The sequence below is a fragment of the Pecten maximus genome, chromosome 16 (assembly GCF_902652985.1).
Source record: "Pecten maximus chromosome 16, xPecMax1.1, whole genome shotgun sequence".
Taxonomy (NCBI): Eukaryota; Metazoa; Mollusca; class Bivalvia; order Pectinida; family Pectinidae; genus Pecten; species Pecten maximus.
Window position 1 is genome coordinate 1,215,042 of NC_047030.1, and position 14,782 is coordinate 1,229,823.

The 14,782-nt window shown below is 38.0% G+C and overlaps 1 protein-coding gene across 1 annotated transcript; it reads left to right on the plus strand.

The window, feature by feature from the left end:
* Positions 1–2,918: 2,918 nt before the first annotated feature.
* LOC117345265 lies at positions 2,919–11,365 on the plus strand. The gene is made up of 6 exons (XM_033908310.1): positions 2,919–3,258; positions 3,822–3,988; positions 6,065–6,158; positions 9,094–9,214; positions 10,352–10,424; positions 10,910–11,365. Exons 1-6 carry the CDS (start codon positions 3,183–3,185, stop codon positions 11,264–11,266), a joined length of 888 nt encoding a protein of 295 aa, XP_033764201.1. The 5' UTR covers positions 2,919–3,182; the 3' UTR covers positions 11,267–11,365.
* The last annotated feature ends 3,417 nt before the right edge of the window (positions 11,366–14,782 follow it).

Genomic DNA, 14,782 nt, shown 5'->3' on the forward strand with positions numbered 1-14,782 from the left:
CTGAGGATAATCCCGTCACACATTTTAATGATATATACTCGTGAAAATGTGAACATGTTATTTTAGATAATGTTTGTTTCATCGCTTAATCATTTATTAAAATCTCTTTCTAAAATTACTGATTTTTTTTTCTTTATCGAAAGTATTACGATTAAATGTACAATAATGTTATCTATTCATTTTTAAGGTATCCAGTCATCGAGATTTCTTTTCCATTTCTGTTCAAAATTGACAAGTAAGTATCTTAAACAGCTGACGTTAGCATGGAATCCATCCCGAGTGACTCATGATGAGGGTTCTGTGTAGAAAGTTTTGGGCCTGGATGGATGATCTCGTTCAAATAGGACAATGAAATTAACAGCTTTTACTGTTGTTATACAGAACATATTTAAATTTGTTTATTTATAACGTCTTTGTCTTTTTCTTTATTTGTTTTACATTTCGTTGGTGATATAGTTTGAATAATACAAAAGATGATAAATTAGGAAGATGACCAAGATGTGTAATTAGTACAGTACTGATGTGACCTATATGAATATCTCTGAAAAGTAATCGCTACTATCACTAAAATCAGCCAGTGAAAGTTACCTGTCCAGAAAAATTCTCCAATATTTTTAGCCTCGTAAAGGGCCAGTGATGCCATGTCTTTGTTTTTCTCCAACCTGTTAGAATTTTGGTTTACAGTATTGTTTCCGTAAATTCACCTTATTTACTTATTATAACTGTAAGTTTAACATCCACCTTAATATATACGTGGGACTGAGAATTCGGGGAAAGGTGTCGGAACCTACATACAGTCACGATATCATAATCCAATTGTCTAAATGGTCGTCTATGATAGTATATATCGGTCAAGGTGTAAGGGTTGTTTACAGTTACGGTAGATAAATAAAGATCGAAAGGATTCCGTATGATTCCAGTGTTAAACATTCTACTCATTTGTAAGCTGCGGTGATTTCCACAAAACACGAAAAATGATTTTTGTGTTTTTTTCTTTTGCGCCAAGAAATTTGTTATTGCTATCTATAACTATAATGAGATTTCTTTCACGCGGATTGTATCAAGAAGATTTTGAGATTTGGGTTAGATTAATTTAAAGATTAAATTCACAGAGAACCCCATTGGTCAAATGTATTCTTAAATCTTGCATTGTCTTTTATTTAAAATGTATATAAATTAAATTATCGATTTAAACATTGAAATCGTATAATTCAATTAGAAATACCATTCTCGATATTGTATCGAAAACCGGAAACTGGTGGTAATTATGGGTTCGCCAAGTACATCATTAGCACTAAAATTGAATTTGACCACCCAAGAATAGGGAATATGAATAGCATATTTATTCTGATAAGGAGATACTGTCAAGGTCATCATAATCAAGAGGTTTTGTTTTTCGCAAATTTCGAGAATAGAGATTGAGATTGGGAAATAGAAAAATGTCGTCGCTGAAGACGCTGTCCCTCTCGGAACTCCTGGTCTTGTTCTCCTTGTACCTTTCACAGTTGATAGTTTGTTTACATGTTTGTATTCTCAGAAGTTCTTGAAAGTAAACAAAAATTAATGTGATTTGAAAATTGCAGTCCGTCAACAAAGGATTGTAGAAAAGACACACAGGAACAAACTAAAGGTTAGATACAGTCGAGCCAAATTAATCTTAGACATGTGTTTCCTCCTCAATGAAGATAATGCTCGGGGACTGAAAAATTCCACCACCAATGTCTACAACCGGCAATCTCAAAAGATTGTAGAAAAGACACACCGGGTATACACACCTTTCAAAAAATATTAAAGGTTAGATACAGTCGAGCCAAATTAATAATAAGACAAGTGTTTCCTCCTCAATGACTCGGTAGTGGAGTTCAATGGGGACGTACAAAAGACACATAAAGCGATACAATTGATAATGTTCAACATTGGATTTCAAAGGAACATTAAGAACGTGTGTATGAAGTCAGTTATCACAAGCATGTTAAGATAAAGCTCGAGGACTGAAATGTCCACCACCAATACCTACTACCTGCAATCTCAAAAGATTGTACAAAAGATACACAAGGTATTACCGCTTTTCAGAACAAAGTGAAAGTAAGATACAGAAGAACATACATGAATTAAACTGCATCGTACAGATGTTCAATTCAATTCAAAACAACAACAAAAAACAACATCATCATCAACAAAAACAATATCATCATCAACAAAAAACAATATCATCATCATCATCAAATAAATTTACATATATTATGTCTATATACAAATGTACATATTTGACATCTCTCGTGTCGCCCTTCTAGGACTCGACTGTGATGATAAGGTAGCAGTGTACAGTAAAAATGCCAAATTCTGAAAAATATGGCACATGTTTTAGATATGTAAACATTGCCAGTTAACCCTACATATTACCTCTAATAAAGTATATATATATTTGTAATCTTTACAACATTTACAATTTTATTACAGCTCTGAAGGATAAGTAACTTATTTTTGCTGTGATTTTTAGAGCTGTGAATACCATGGTAACAACTTAAAAATTGCTTTAAAATTGCAACAAATATTATGATATTTGACCCAAAATGACAATTCTCTACACAATTTTTTTTTTCTGAAACCTATTTGAAGTTAAATATCTCTATCCCAAAGACAGAATTAATCTTGTTTTGACATATGTTGTACTTTAAGTTTTCCCGCTATCTTACCTTTACTATGAGCTTCCATTTTTCGCTGTAGGCAAAACTAAATTTCCTGTCACACTTTCGGAAAATCCGGAAATTTAAAATCCGGAACCAATTTATTTATTTTAGTTTTAACAAATGCGAAGCCTGTATGTACTACTTCATACTGAATATACTAATTATAGTGTACATTTATTTTTTCATTTTTATGCATTTCATAATACAGGAGTTATTTGCATAACAAAAGGAATCGACCATGGCCAGGCGGTCCTACTGTAGTGTGCTACCTAAGGACCGAAAGTTTTGATCATACATGTCGGAGGCGATTAAACTTCAAACGTTTGGTAAAACCGCGGAGGTATCAAGCATAAACAAACATCCCTTTAATGTAATTTGCTCGTTATATTCATCAATGAGGACAGGCATTCTAAATATAGTTAGGTATTGTTATCTGACTCTCCCACGCGCCTATAAAACTGTCTTTATCTAACCTCACACATAGACCTGGTCATGTTGACATTACTTCTCGGTTGTCTTTGCTTTCTGGGGGAGATATTAGATTCCTCCTCCTCATTACAAACTAAAGGTAAACAAAGCTTTTGCATGTTAATAGCGCGTTTATTTGTACAGTGTTAGAATGTGTTTTTTTTTTAATTTGTGTTTTAGATTTTGTTATTCGTGAAAAAAATAGCTCTAGTGTATATATATCTGTAATACATTTCAATGTCACCATTTTGATGGCAATTTTTATTCAAAACGTTGTTTGAGTTTTCTTGTTATGAATGTAGAGCATGAATACGATTCATTAATTGTTTATGGATTAGCAGCATGATCTATATATATTAATATATATTATTTAGTTTTAATAACAGAGGTTTTGTTTTAATTTCGGACTATATAATCCCACTGTTTGTGGACTAGAAATATTTACGAAGCGTGTTTTATGTAGGTGCCTTACTAGTCAGGTTTCAATATATCAGAAATGACATTTTGTAAACATTGTCTATAATTTATTCATAAAAAAGTGCAGGAGCGGGATATATAACTTACCTGGTTGATCGTACTCTGTGTCGTAAGAGCCGACGACCTGTTGTGGCACCTGTATAACTGAGTTGATATTCCGACAATTTATCTTTACTTTAATTCTAGCATCTCCACATTTTCTTCCTGGGACTCCATTGGGTCACGTGAATGCTCTTGACGAGACTTCCGGTTTATGCGCGAGCAGAATACACCAAAATATCCTGTATGCGCACAATGACAAGGGATACGGGCCAAAAATATATGCCATCAGCGCCCTTAATGGGGAATTAAAAGTATGTCCAGTTACCAATGTATACTTTATAATAGAATGTCCATGGTTATAGACAAGCCTGGCGTTAAGACTGTTCGGGATTCACCTGTGTTGTGTTTCCTATGTACACCCTGTGCACATTTTTGAAATCCTTTGAGATTGCAGGTAATCGTTGGTGGACTTTAGTCCCCAGGTAATCGTTGGTGGACTTTAGTCCCCAGGTAATCGTTGGTGGACTTTAGTCCCCAGGTAATCGTTGGTGGACTTTAGTCCCCAGGTAATCGTTGGTGGACTTTAGTCCCCAGGTAATCGTTGGTGGACTTTAGTCCCCAGGTAATCGTTGGTGGACTTTAGTCCCCAGATAATCTTTGGTGGACTTTAGTCCCCAGGTAATCGTTGGTGGACTTTAGTCCCCAGGTAATCGTTGGTGCACTTTAGTCCCCAGATAATCTTTGGTGGACTTTAGTCCCCAGGTAATCGTTGGTGGACTTTAGTCCCCAGGTAATCTTTGGTGGACTTTAGTCCCCAGGTAATCGTTGGTGGACTTTAGTCCCCAGGTAATCGTTGGTGGACTTTAGTCCCCAGGTAATCTTTGGTGGACTTTAGTCCCCAGGTAATCGTTGGTGGACTTTAGTCCCCAGGTAATCATTGGTGGACTTTAGTCCCCAGGTAATCATTGGTGGACTTTAGTCCCCAGGTAATCGTTGGTGCACTTTAGTCCCCAGATAATCTTTGGTGGACTTTAGTCCCCAGGTAATCTTTGGTGGACTTCAGTCCCCAGGTAATCTTTGGTGGACTTTAGTCGTCAGGTAATCGTTGGTGGACTTTAGTCCCCAGGTAATCGTTGGTGGACTTTAGTCCCCAGGTAATCTTTGGTGGACTTTAGTCCCCAGATAATCTTTGGTGGACTTTAGTCCCCAGATAATCTTTGGTGGACTTTAGTCGTCAGGTAATCGTTGGTGGACTTTAGTCCCCAGGTAATCGTTGGTGGACTTTAGTCCCCAGGTAATCTTTGGTGGACTTTAGTCCCCAGATAATCTTTGGTGGACTTTAGTCCCAAGGTAATCTTTGGTGGACTTTAGTCCCCAGGTAATCTTTGGTGGACTTTAGTCGTCAGGTAATCGTTGGTGGACTTTAGTCCCCAGGTAATCGTTGGTGGACTTTAGTCCCCAGGTAATCGTTGGTGCACTTTAGTCCCCAGATAATCTTTGGTGGACTTTAGTCCCCAGATAATCTTTGGTGGACTTTAGTCCCAAGGTAATCTTTGGTGGACTTTAGTCGTCAGGTAATCGTTGGTGGACTTTAGTCCCCAGGTAATCTTTGGTGGACTTTAGTCCCCAGGTAATCTTTGGTGGACTTTAGTCCCCAGGTAATCGTTGGTGGACTTTAGTCCCCAGGTAATCTTTGGTGGACTTTAGTCCCCAGGTAATCGTTGGTGGACTTTAGTCCCCAGGTAATCTTTGGTGGACTTTAGTCCCCAGGTAATCATTGGTGGACTTTAGTCCCCAGGTAATCATTGGTGGACTTTAGTCCCCAGGTAATCTTCGGTGGACTTTAGTCCCCAGGTAATCTTTGGTGGACTTTAGTCACCAGGTAATCGTTGGTGGACTTTAGTCCCCAGGTAATCTTTGGTGGACTTTAGTCACCAGGTAATCTTTGGTGGACTTTAGTCACCAGGTTTATCGTTTTCTGCATGTACCGTTTTGATTCATTTGAATTGTGACACAATGTTCAGAAAATGACAAAATTTATTGAGTTATGTGTTTATTGTACACCCCAATCCAGATATTGACATTTCTTTGATTCTATTTTGAGTTTCATTCGTCTCCTACTATAGGTATCAATACTGCTGGCTTAGCATTAATATTATTGACGAGTCCTAGAAGGACTGCAAATAAAACTTTTTTGCCACTTTCCTATCTAACTCTCATCTTTTTTGGACGGTGCAATCCTTCCAGTATGAATTATAACTTTGTCCTGGTATCACTGTTTTAGACCACTGACTACATAGTACTGTAGCGGTAGTGATAGTGCTCTATATGAGATCCTGTTTTTATTACACGATGTTAAAGTTAACATTTGTTTAAACCTCTCACAGAAAATAATAAGCATCCATGGCGCTCACAACTACGACTGGGAGGATGTGGCCTGTGGTCCTTGTGATGAAAATGGAGGACATTGCATTTACATCGGTAAAGTCATGTTCATTTAATCATATTATATACATTGTATGTGTATGTTGTATTTCATCGTTTGGTTTTCACTCTAAACCAAATCATGAAAGAAAGAGAAAAAAAGAGATATTTCATTGTATTTAGATTTGACCTAGATTTACATGTACGGTGTCGTCGTGACCTAGATTTACATGGCGGATGTCATCGTGACCTAGATTTTCATGGCGGGTGTCGTCGTGACCTAGATTTACATGGCGGGCGCCGTCGTGACCTAGATTTACATGGCGGGTGTCGTCGTGACCTAGATTTACATGGCTGGTGACACCGTGATCAAGATTTACATGGCGATTGTCGTCGTGACCTAGATTTGTATGGCGGGTGTCGTCGTGACCTAGATTTACATGGCGGGTGTCATCGTGACCTAGATTCACATGGCGAATGTCGTCGTGACCTAGATTAACATGGCGGGCGTCGTCGTGTCCTAGATTTATATGGCGGGTGTCGTCGTGACCTAGATTGGTATGGCGAGTGCCGTCGTGACCTAGATTTGTATGTCGGATATCGTCGTGACCTAGATTTACATGGCGGGTGTCGCCGTGACCTAGATTTACATGGCGGGTGTCATCGTGACCTAGATTTCCATGGCTGGTGTCGTCGTGACCTAGATTTACATGGCTGGTGTCATCGTGACCTAGATTTACATGGCTGGTGTCGTCGTAACCTAGATTTACATGGCGGGTGTCGTCGAGAACCAAGATTTACATGGCGGGTGTCGTCGTGACTTAGATTTACATGGTGGTTGTCGTCGTGACCTAGATTTACATGGCGGGTGTCGTCGTAACCTAGATTTACATGGCTGGTGTCGTGACCTAGATTTACATGGCGGGTTCGTCAATGAAGCAGAAGAGCCTTTCCCTACCGCAACACCTGGTCCTATTGCCAACGCACTTTTTTTATTGGTCCCCATTCCTCCTATATTTTGCCCTTGGTTTATTGATTTTGAATTGTTATTACGGTCTCGTTTCCATGCGGTATTCTTTGTTTTCCTTGATGAATAGCTTATATGACAGCTTGACAATGAATTTTAGATTGTTGAAACTTACACCAGTCAATCTTATCAGGAGAGTATTTTGAGTTGATCTTGAGTAATCAATTAATTATAAATCACTGTTCAATGTTTGTTGATTCTGTTCTCCGACCAAGTCAGATAATGAACTTCCTTGATGAAATAAGCAAGATCAAATCCCTTAAGTAATACAAAAACAATAATGATAGTGAAATGTTTGGATTATCATTGTCCTACCTGCAACTTCTTAACTTTTATAACCCCCCCCCCCCCCCCCCCCCCCCCCCCCCCCCCTTTATTTTGAATAGTATCTATATGGTTTATGAATGCAGTTGTCCTCTAAGTACCTTCCTGTAAAACATTATACGTATCAATGAGGGACCATGGCGGCGCTGGTTCAGACTATACCTTTACCACCTCTTCTAACCATTAACATTTATTTAAGTCTTGATTCCCTCAACTTCCCCTCTGGACTTCCACACGCTTGTCCCAAAGCAATACAGACGATTTCTAGAAGGACGGGCCAACTGTTTGATGTCCCCTAATATAACTGACACGTCCTATAGGAACGAAACAGCTGTATAATGTCATTGGCATCACTGGCAACACCTAAAAAGTAGGAAACAACAGTATGATGTCCCTAACATCACTGGCGATCCCTCGAAACAGCTGCAAGATGTTCCTAGTATCACTGACGAGTCCAAGAGGAACGAAACAGCTGTATGATGTCCCTAGTATCACTGACAAGTCCAAGACGAACGAAACAGCTGTATGATGTCCTTAGCATCACTGACGAGTCATACAGGAACGAAACAGTTGTATGATGTCACCAACATCACTGACGAGTCCTAGAAGGAACGAAACAGCTGTATGATATCCCTAACATCACTGACGAGTCCTAGAGGAACGAAACAGCTGTATGATGTCATTAGCATCACTGACGAGTCCTAGAAGAACGAAACAGTTGTATGATGTCCCTAGCATCACTGGCGAGTCCTAGAGGAACGAAACAGCTGTATGATGTCTTTAAAATCACTGGCGACTCCTAAAAAATAGGAAACAACAGTATCATGTCCCTAAAATCACTGGCGATCCCTCGAAACAGCTGTATGATGTCCCTAGAGCATCACTGATGAGTTCTAGAGGAACGAAACAGCTGTATGATGTCACCAACATCACTGACGAGTTATACAGGAACAAAACAGCTGTATGATGACCCTACCATCACTGATGAGTTCTAGAGGAACGAAACATCTGTATGATGTCCCTAGCCTCACTGACGTGTCCTACAGGAACGAAACAGCTGTATGATGTCCCTACCATCACTGACGAGTCCTAGAGGAACGAAACAGCTGTATGATGTCCCTAGCAACACTGACGAGTCCTAAAAAACAAAACAGCTATAGGGTGTCCCTAGAATCACTGACGAGTCCTAAAAAAACAAAACAGCTATATGATGTCCCTAGCCTCACTGACGAGTCATACGGGAACGAAACAGCTGTATGATGTCCCTAGCATCACTGACGAGTCCTAAAAAACAAAACAGCTATAGGATGTCCCTAGCATCACTAACGAGTCCTAAAAACCCCAGCTATAGGATGTCCCTAGCATCACTGACGAGTCCTAAAAAACAAAACAGCTATAGGATGTCCCTAGCATCACTGACGAGTCCTAGAAAAAGGAAACAGCAACATATGGTCTATTGTTGTATTCAATCTATTACAATCTATTACAAGTACTGATTTCATATATAATTCCCTGGTACGTCTTTCGTTTTGTCATTTCACCTTGAAATTCTCTCGTATAGTTAAGAACACCGGTAAGGACAACTAATACGATAAACGATTTTGATGAAAGAACTATTTTATTTTCCTGGTTCTTTTTAAGGAGATACAGGGGACCACGCCGGAGACGGTGCACGTAATATCATTTACAAAGTGCGGGAACCAGCCACATTGAATTCACATGGAGATTTGAGGGTAGATGTCGAGGCACAGATTCGTTTTGTGTACGTGAATATTAAAACAGAGACTATATTATCATTTAGATACACGTGCGTTATTCATCGCGGGAGTTATTCTAAATATTTGGTGCCGATCATTGGAGGGTTTTTTTTTATCGATATGCGAAAGGAATTTATTTTCTTGTGCAATATAAAGTTAGACAGGTTCGCTGCTTGTTAATATACCTGGTGGTTACGTTGTCATCACCACAGTCTTCATTTTGAGAGCGTGTCATCACCTACATTTGACCAAGATTTGAATATAATTGTACTATCAAAGAAATAAAGAAAGGTTTTTACATAAAGACAGAACTGGGGGGAAATCAGCATTGTTGGTCATTCGTGCCAGTTTGGGTTCAAAAGTACTTGCCTAAAGGTGAAACATAGTGGTCCAATTATACTAAATTAGTTGTATCTTAACTTACTCTATGGAAAAGTAAGAAATTACGAGAAAATTGCGAAAATTATGCACTTGGCAATTGGACAAGTAGTCCCCAATATTAACTCGACTTGAATTGTCTTGACAGAACAAGAATTCAGTCGAGGTAAAATAAAGCCAACTTATTAGGAAGATTAAGAGTTTACTGCTTCATTGAAGAAACTCGTCATATAAATATAGTGAAACACTAGACAATGCCACGTTCTCTAAATGAGGACAGGGATGGCGACAACCCAACAACCAAAACATATTAACGAGCATCGAATGACTTAATTCATAGCGCACAAGAAAATATAATTCAGTCCGACGCGTGGCGCACAGGGAAAGGAATTCAGGCGGACACGTGGCGCAAAGGAAATCAGAAGTCGGTCAAACGTGATAACAAAATCGGTGTGTAAAGGACGTTTTATCTACAATATATTCAGTACTATCTTACCTTACCGGTATGGCCTTTTATCTCTTGTGCGTACGATTTTGTTTTTTGTTGTTGTTTTTTTCTTCACATTTTTGTTTTGTTACAAATCCGTTTTCGTTCATTCTAAAGTCAGTGCTTGAAGTAAATTAGTTTTGAGTACTTATATAATACCGATTTGTTCATAAATGCACAAACGTTTTCTAATATCCAAGTCCATGAATACATTGTATGACTCCTGGTAATACTTCAGTTCCCACTTTCACAACTCATTTTTTGTTCATAAATTCAGTTGGAGCCCTCATCAACAAGACAGCGAGACCTTAATGGTGGACCCACAACGTAACCTTTATCTTATCTCAAAAGTAACTAATACGGCTAGTATTGTAATCAACATATATTAATGAGAATCGGTAACCAGGGGAAACTGTGTATGTGAAATATAAAATGTAATAAGGAGAACAAGCCGAGTCTAATTTACATAATAAAACATCAGTAACGACATAACATGTAACCCATGTTAACGTGTAGCGAATCGAGGCAGATTTCAATGTAGCACCGCTGTTCTAACTTCCTGTTTTTGGTATCTACCATCAATATTGATAGTCCAAGAAAAACGAAACACAAGTATGATGCAATTGTAATAATTATTGTCTCTTTGACACTGTACATGTATACCAAGTCGATCACTGAATGCAGGTTTACATATAAATGCGCTGTTTTGATGTACACATGTGTATTAGTTTTGTAAAATCTTTATAAGGGCAGACGTGTTCTGTACCCATAACGAAAACTTTCCATCTCTCCTTTGTTCCTATTTTACAATTTAAATATGCGATTTTATTAACAGGTAGCAGATGGTCAAGGCCGAGTTGGCATGATTCATAGTTCTGCTTGGAATCATTCATCATTACCAATGGTATCGGACCTCATCATCCTTCCGCTCTCGACCGGAAGTGATGACCCCACAGGCGGGGACATCTCCCCCGACGGTCAGGAGATTTTAATACAGGCCCATCATCAAATTTTCTACTGGCAAAAAGATGACAGGACAAGCGTCAAAGAGACGCTTATTCAAAGTCCGATAGGTGTTTCGTTCCACCACGAGAAAGATGCGGAAGCCGTGGCGTGGGACGCGGACGGGAGAGGTTATTACACCGTTTCCGAGGGACACCACGAGACTCTGTATTACTACACCAGACAATGACCACTACATCACTACCGTCTTATATTTATCATTCCGCGGAGAATAGCGAGAATTAGTGTAAACAAACACGAAAATATATATAATTTAACAATTACGACACTCGTGTTGTAGAGTTTGTATCTAAATATCTGCATGCAAAACGCCAGGTACTATTAATAGTAATCAGAAAATAACATTTGCCTATTTTAATGCTATTGGGTGAAATCAACAGTTTATCTGTAACTAAATTAGACAGTTAGCATGTCATTACGACTATACATATTCGACCTGAGCGAAATAACGACACATTTTATATATCAATGTTGTTATCCCGCAGAGCGAAATAACGACACATTTTATATATCAATGTTGTTATCCCGCAGAGCGAAATAACGACACATTTTATATATCAATGTTGTTATCCCACAGAGCGAAATAACGACATATTTTATATATCAATGTTGTTATCCCACAGAGCGAAATAACGACACATTTTATATATCAATGTTGTTATCCCGCAGAGCGAAATAACGACACATTTTATATATCAATGTTATTCCGCAGAGCGAAATAACGACATATTTTATATATCAATGTTGTTATCCCACAGAGCGAAATAACGACACATTTTATATATCAATGTTGTTATCCCGCAGAGCGAAATAACGACACATTTTATATATCAATGTTGTTATCCCACAGAGCGAAATAACGACACATTTTATATATCAATGTTGTTATCCCACAGAGCGAAATAACGACACATTTTATATATCAATGTTGTTATCCCGCAGAGCGAAATAACGACACATTTTATATATCAATGTTGTTATCCCGCAGAGCGAAATAACGACACATTTTATATATCAATGTTGTTATCCCGCAGAGCGAAATAACGACACATTTTATATATCAATGTTGTTATCCCACAGAGCGAAATAACGACACATTTTATATATCAATGTTGTTATCCCGCAGAGCGAAATAACGACACATTTTATATATCAATGTTGTTATCCCACAGAGCGAAATAACGACACATTTTATATATCAATGTTGTTATCCCACAGAGCGAAATAACGACACATTTTATATATCAATGTTGTTATCCCACAGAGCGAAATAACGACACATTTTATATATCAATGTTGTTATCCCGCAGAGCGAAATAACGACACATTTTATATATCAATGTTGTTATCCCACAGAGCGAAATAACGACACATTTTATATATCAATGTTGTTATCCCACAGAGCGAAATAACGACACATTTTATATATCAATGTTGTTATCCCACAGAGCGAAATAACGACACATTTTATATATCAATGTTGTTATCCCGCAGAGCGAAATAACGACACATTTTATATATCAATGTTGTTATCCCGCAGAGCGAAATAACGACACATTTTATATATCAATGTTGTTATCCCACAGAGCGAAATAACGACACATTTTATATATCAATGTTATTCCGCAGAGCGAAATAACGACATATTTTATATATCAATGTTGTTATCCCGTAGAGCGAAATAACGACACATTTTATATATCAATGTTGTTATCCCGCAGAGCGAAATAACGACACATTTTATACATCAATGTTGTTATCCCGCAGAGCGAAATAACGACATATTTTATATATCAATGTTGTTATCCCGCAGAGCGAAATAACGACACATTTTATATATCAATGTTGTTATCCCACAGAGCGAAATAACGACATATTTTATATATCAATGTTGTTATCCCGCAGAGCGAAATAACGACACATTTTATATATCAATGTTGTTATCCCGCAGAGCGAAATAACGACATATTTTATATATCAATGTTGTTATCCCACAGAGCGAAATAACGACACATTTTATATATCAATGTTGTTATCCCGCAGAGCGAAATAACGACACATTTTATATATCGATGTTGTTATCCCACAGAGCGAAATAACGACACATTTTATATATCAATATTGTTATCCCGCAGAGCGAAATACATGTAATGATAACGTTCTCTGTATCCGGCGGGGCGACACAGCAAAAATATCATTATTTCGCCCAGATACCGGAACGACTTCCGGTGTCCAGCGTCAAGTTACTTAATGTCTTCGGTACTGTATGGTTGTTAATATTTGTGGGGATTTAACACCTAGATATTCGCCGTCATTAAATGTAGCGCGAAAATATCCATCGAATATTTATATACACGCACGAATGTTTACAAGTGTTTATGGCAGAATATTTTCAAGAAATGGGTACGCGAAATTTAATATCACGAATTAGGTCTAACTTTGGTAACCGCGAAATATTAGCACCGTGAAATTAACAACTATGCAGTATATCACGACTTGAGGACATTCTCCACATCCTTCCTCACAGTGGCGAACTATCAATTTGAAAGGTCAAAGAGCGGCAGGTGTCCGGGAGACATTGGGTAGAAATGGATATCCCGAAATATTGTCGCCAAAATACATGTTACGAATCATTGTTATGTGGAGATCAGATACAATCCTTACATTGTTATTGCTAAGGAGGAAGTCTCGCCTATATGTAAAGAACGACAACTCCATGTAGATAATGGTTCGCAGAGATGAAACCTTAAACAGAATCATGTCCATCTTCGCTAACCAAGGGTTACGCTACGCTAAGCTCCATTTCACGAGCTTAGCATAATGTAACCCTTGGTTAGCGAAGATGAGTCATGTCATGATAATAAAATACTTCAACACTAAAGAAATCTGTTTACGCCATACCAACATCCTGTGTCTAGAGGAGAAAAGTCAAACCAACATACCCAGATTTGGGCTAAATGGACCAAGGGAGCTAACCCTGTTGTCCTTAAACACGACTATTCCACATGGTCTTTAAAAAGAACGTTTCGCGGGGTAAGTGATGGTCTGACAGATCAATAAATGTAATGAAAGTTTCAAACCTGAAAGAGTAAGTAAGGTATTTAATATCTAATATCGGTATCTCATTAAGATATAATGTCTTGTATTTATATCGAGAGTATTTCTCTGAATTTAGGGACACCAAAATATTTTGTCACTTTTCTCATCATAAAATTAATGGTCTTCTAATTAATAAAACGTATAAAACGTACGTTTCCATCTATGAAGCTTGCCTATTAAATTAATTCTACGAATCCTTTACGGCCGTTGAGTATTTCCTTTTCCTATATAATAAGTTTCTGTTAATCTGTCAAACAAAATGGTCGGATACATATGCTCATACGATGCAATTAATGTCCTGTAGCATAAGATAACCATACTTTTCTGCACTACGCTATTAAACACCCCCCCCCCCCCCCCCCCCCCCCCCCCCCCCCCGCCATTTTTATTTTGCTATCATTGTCTTGGTACGCTTAGCAGTTTTTGTTTTTTATATGAAATAAGTGAACGAGTATTGACTTGATAAATACTTTTCTTAGATTCACAGAAGCCGAATGCAATTACTGTCCCGTTGAAGTGCATTTAAAACAATTCCCGCTATCAGTATCCTGCGTTTTGTTATAATATTGACTTGGTAAATACTTTT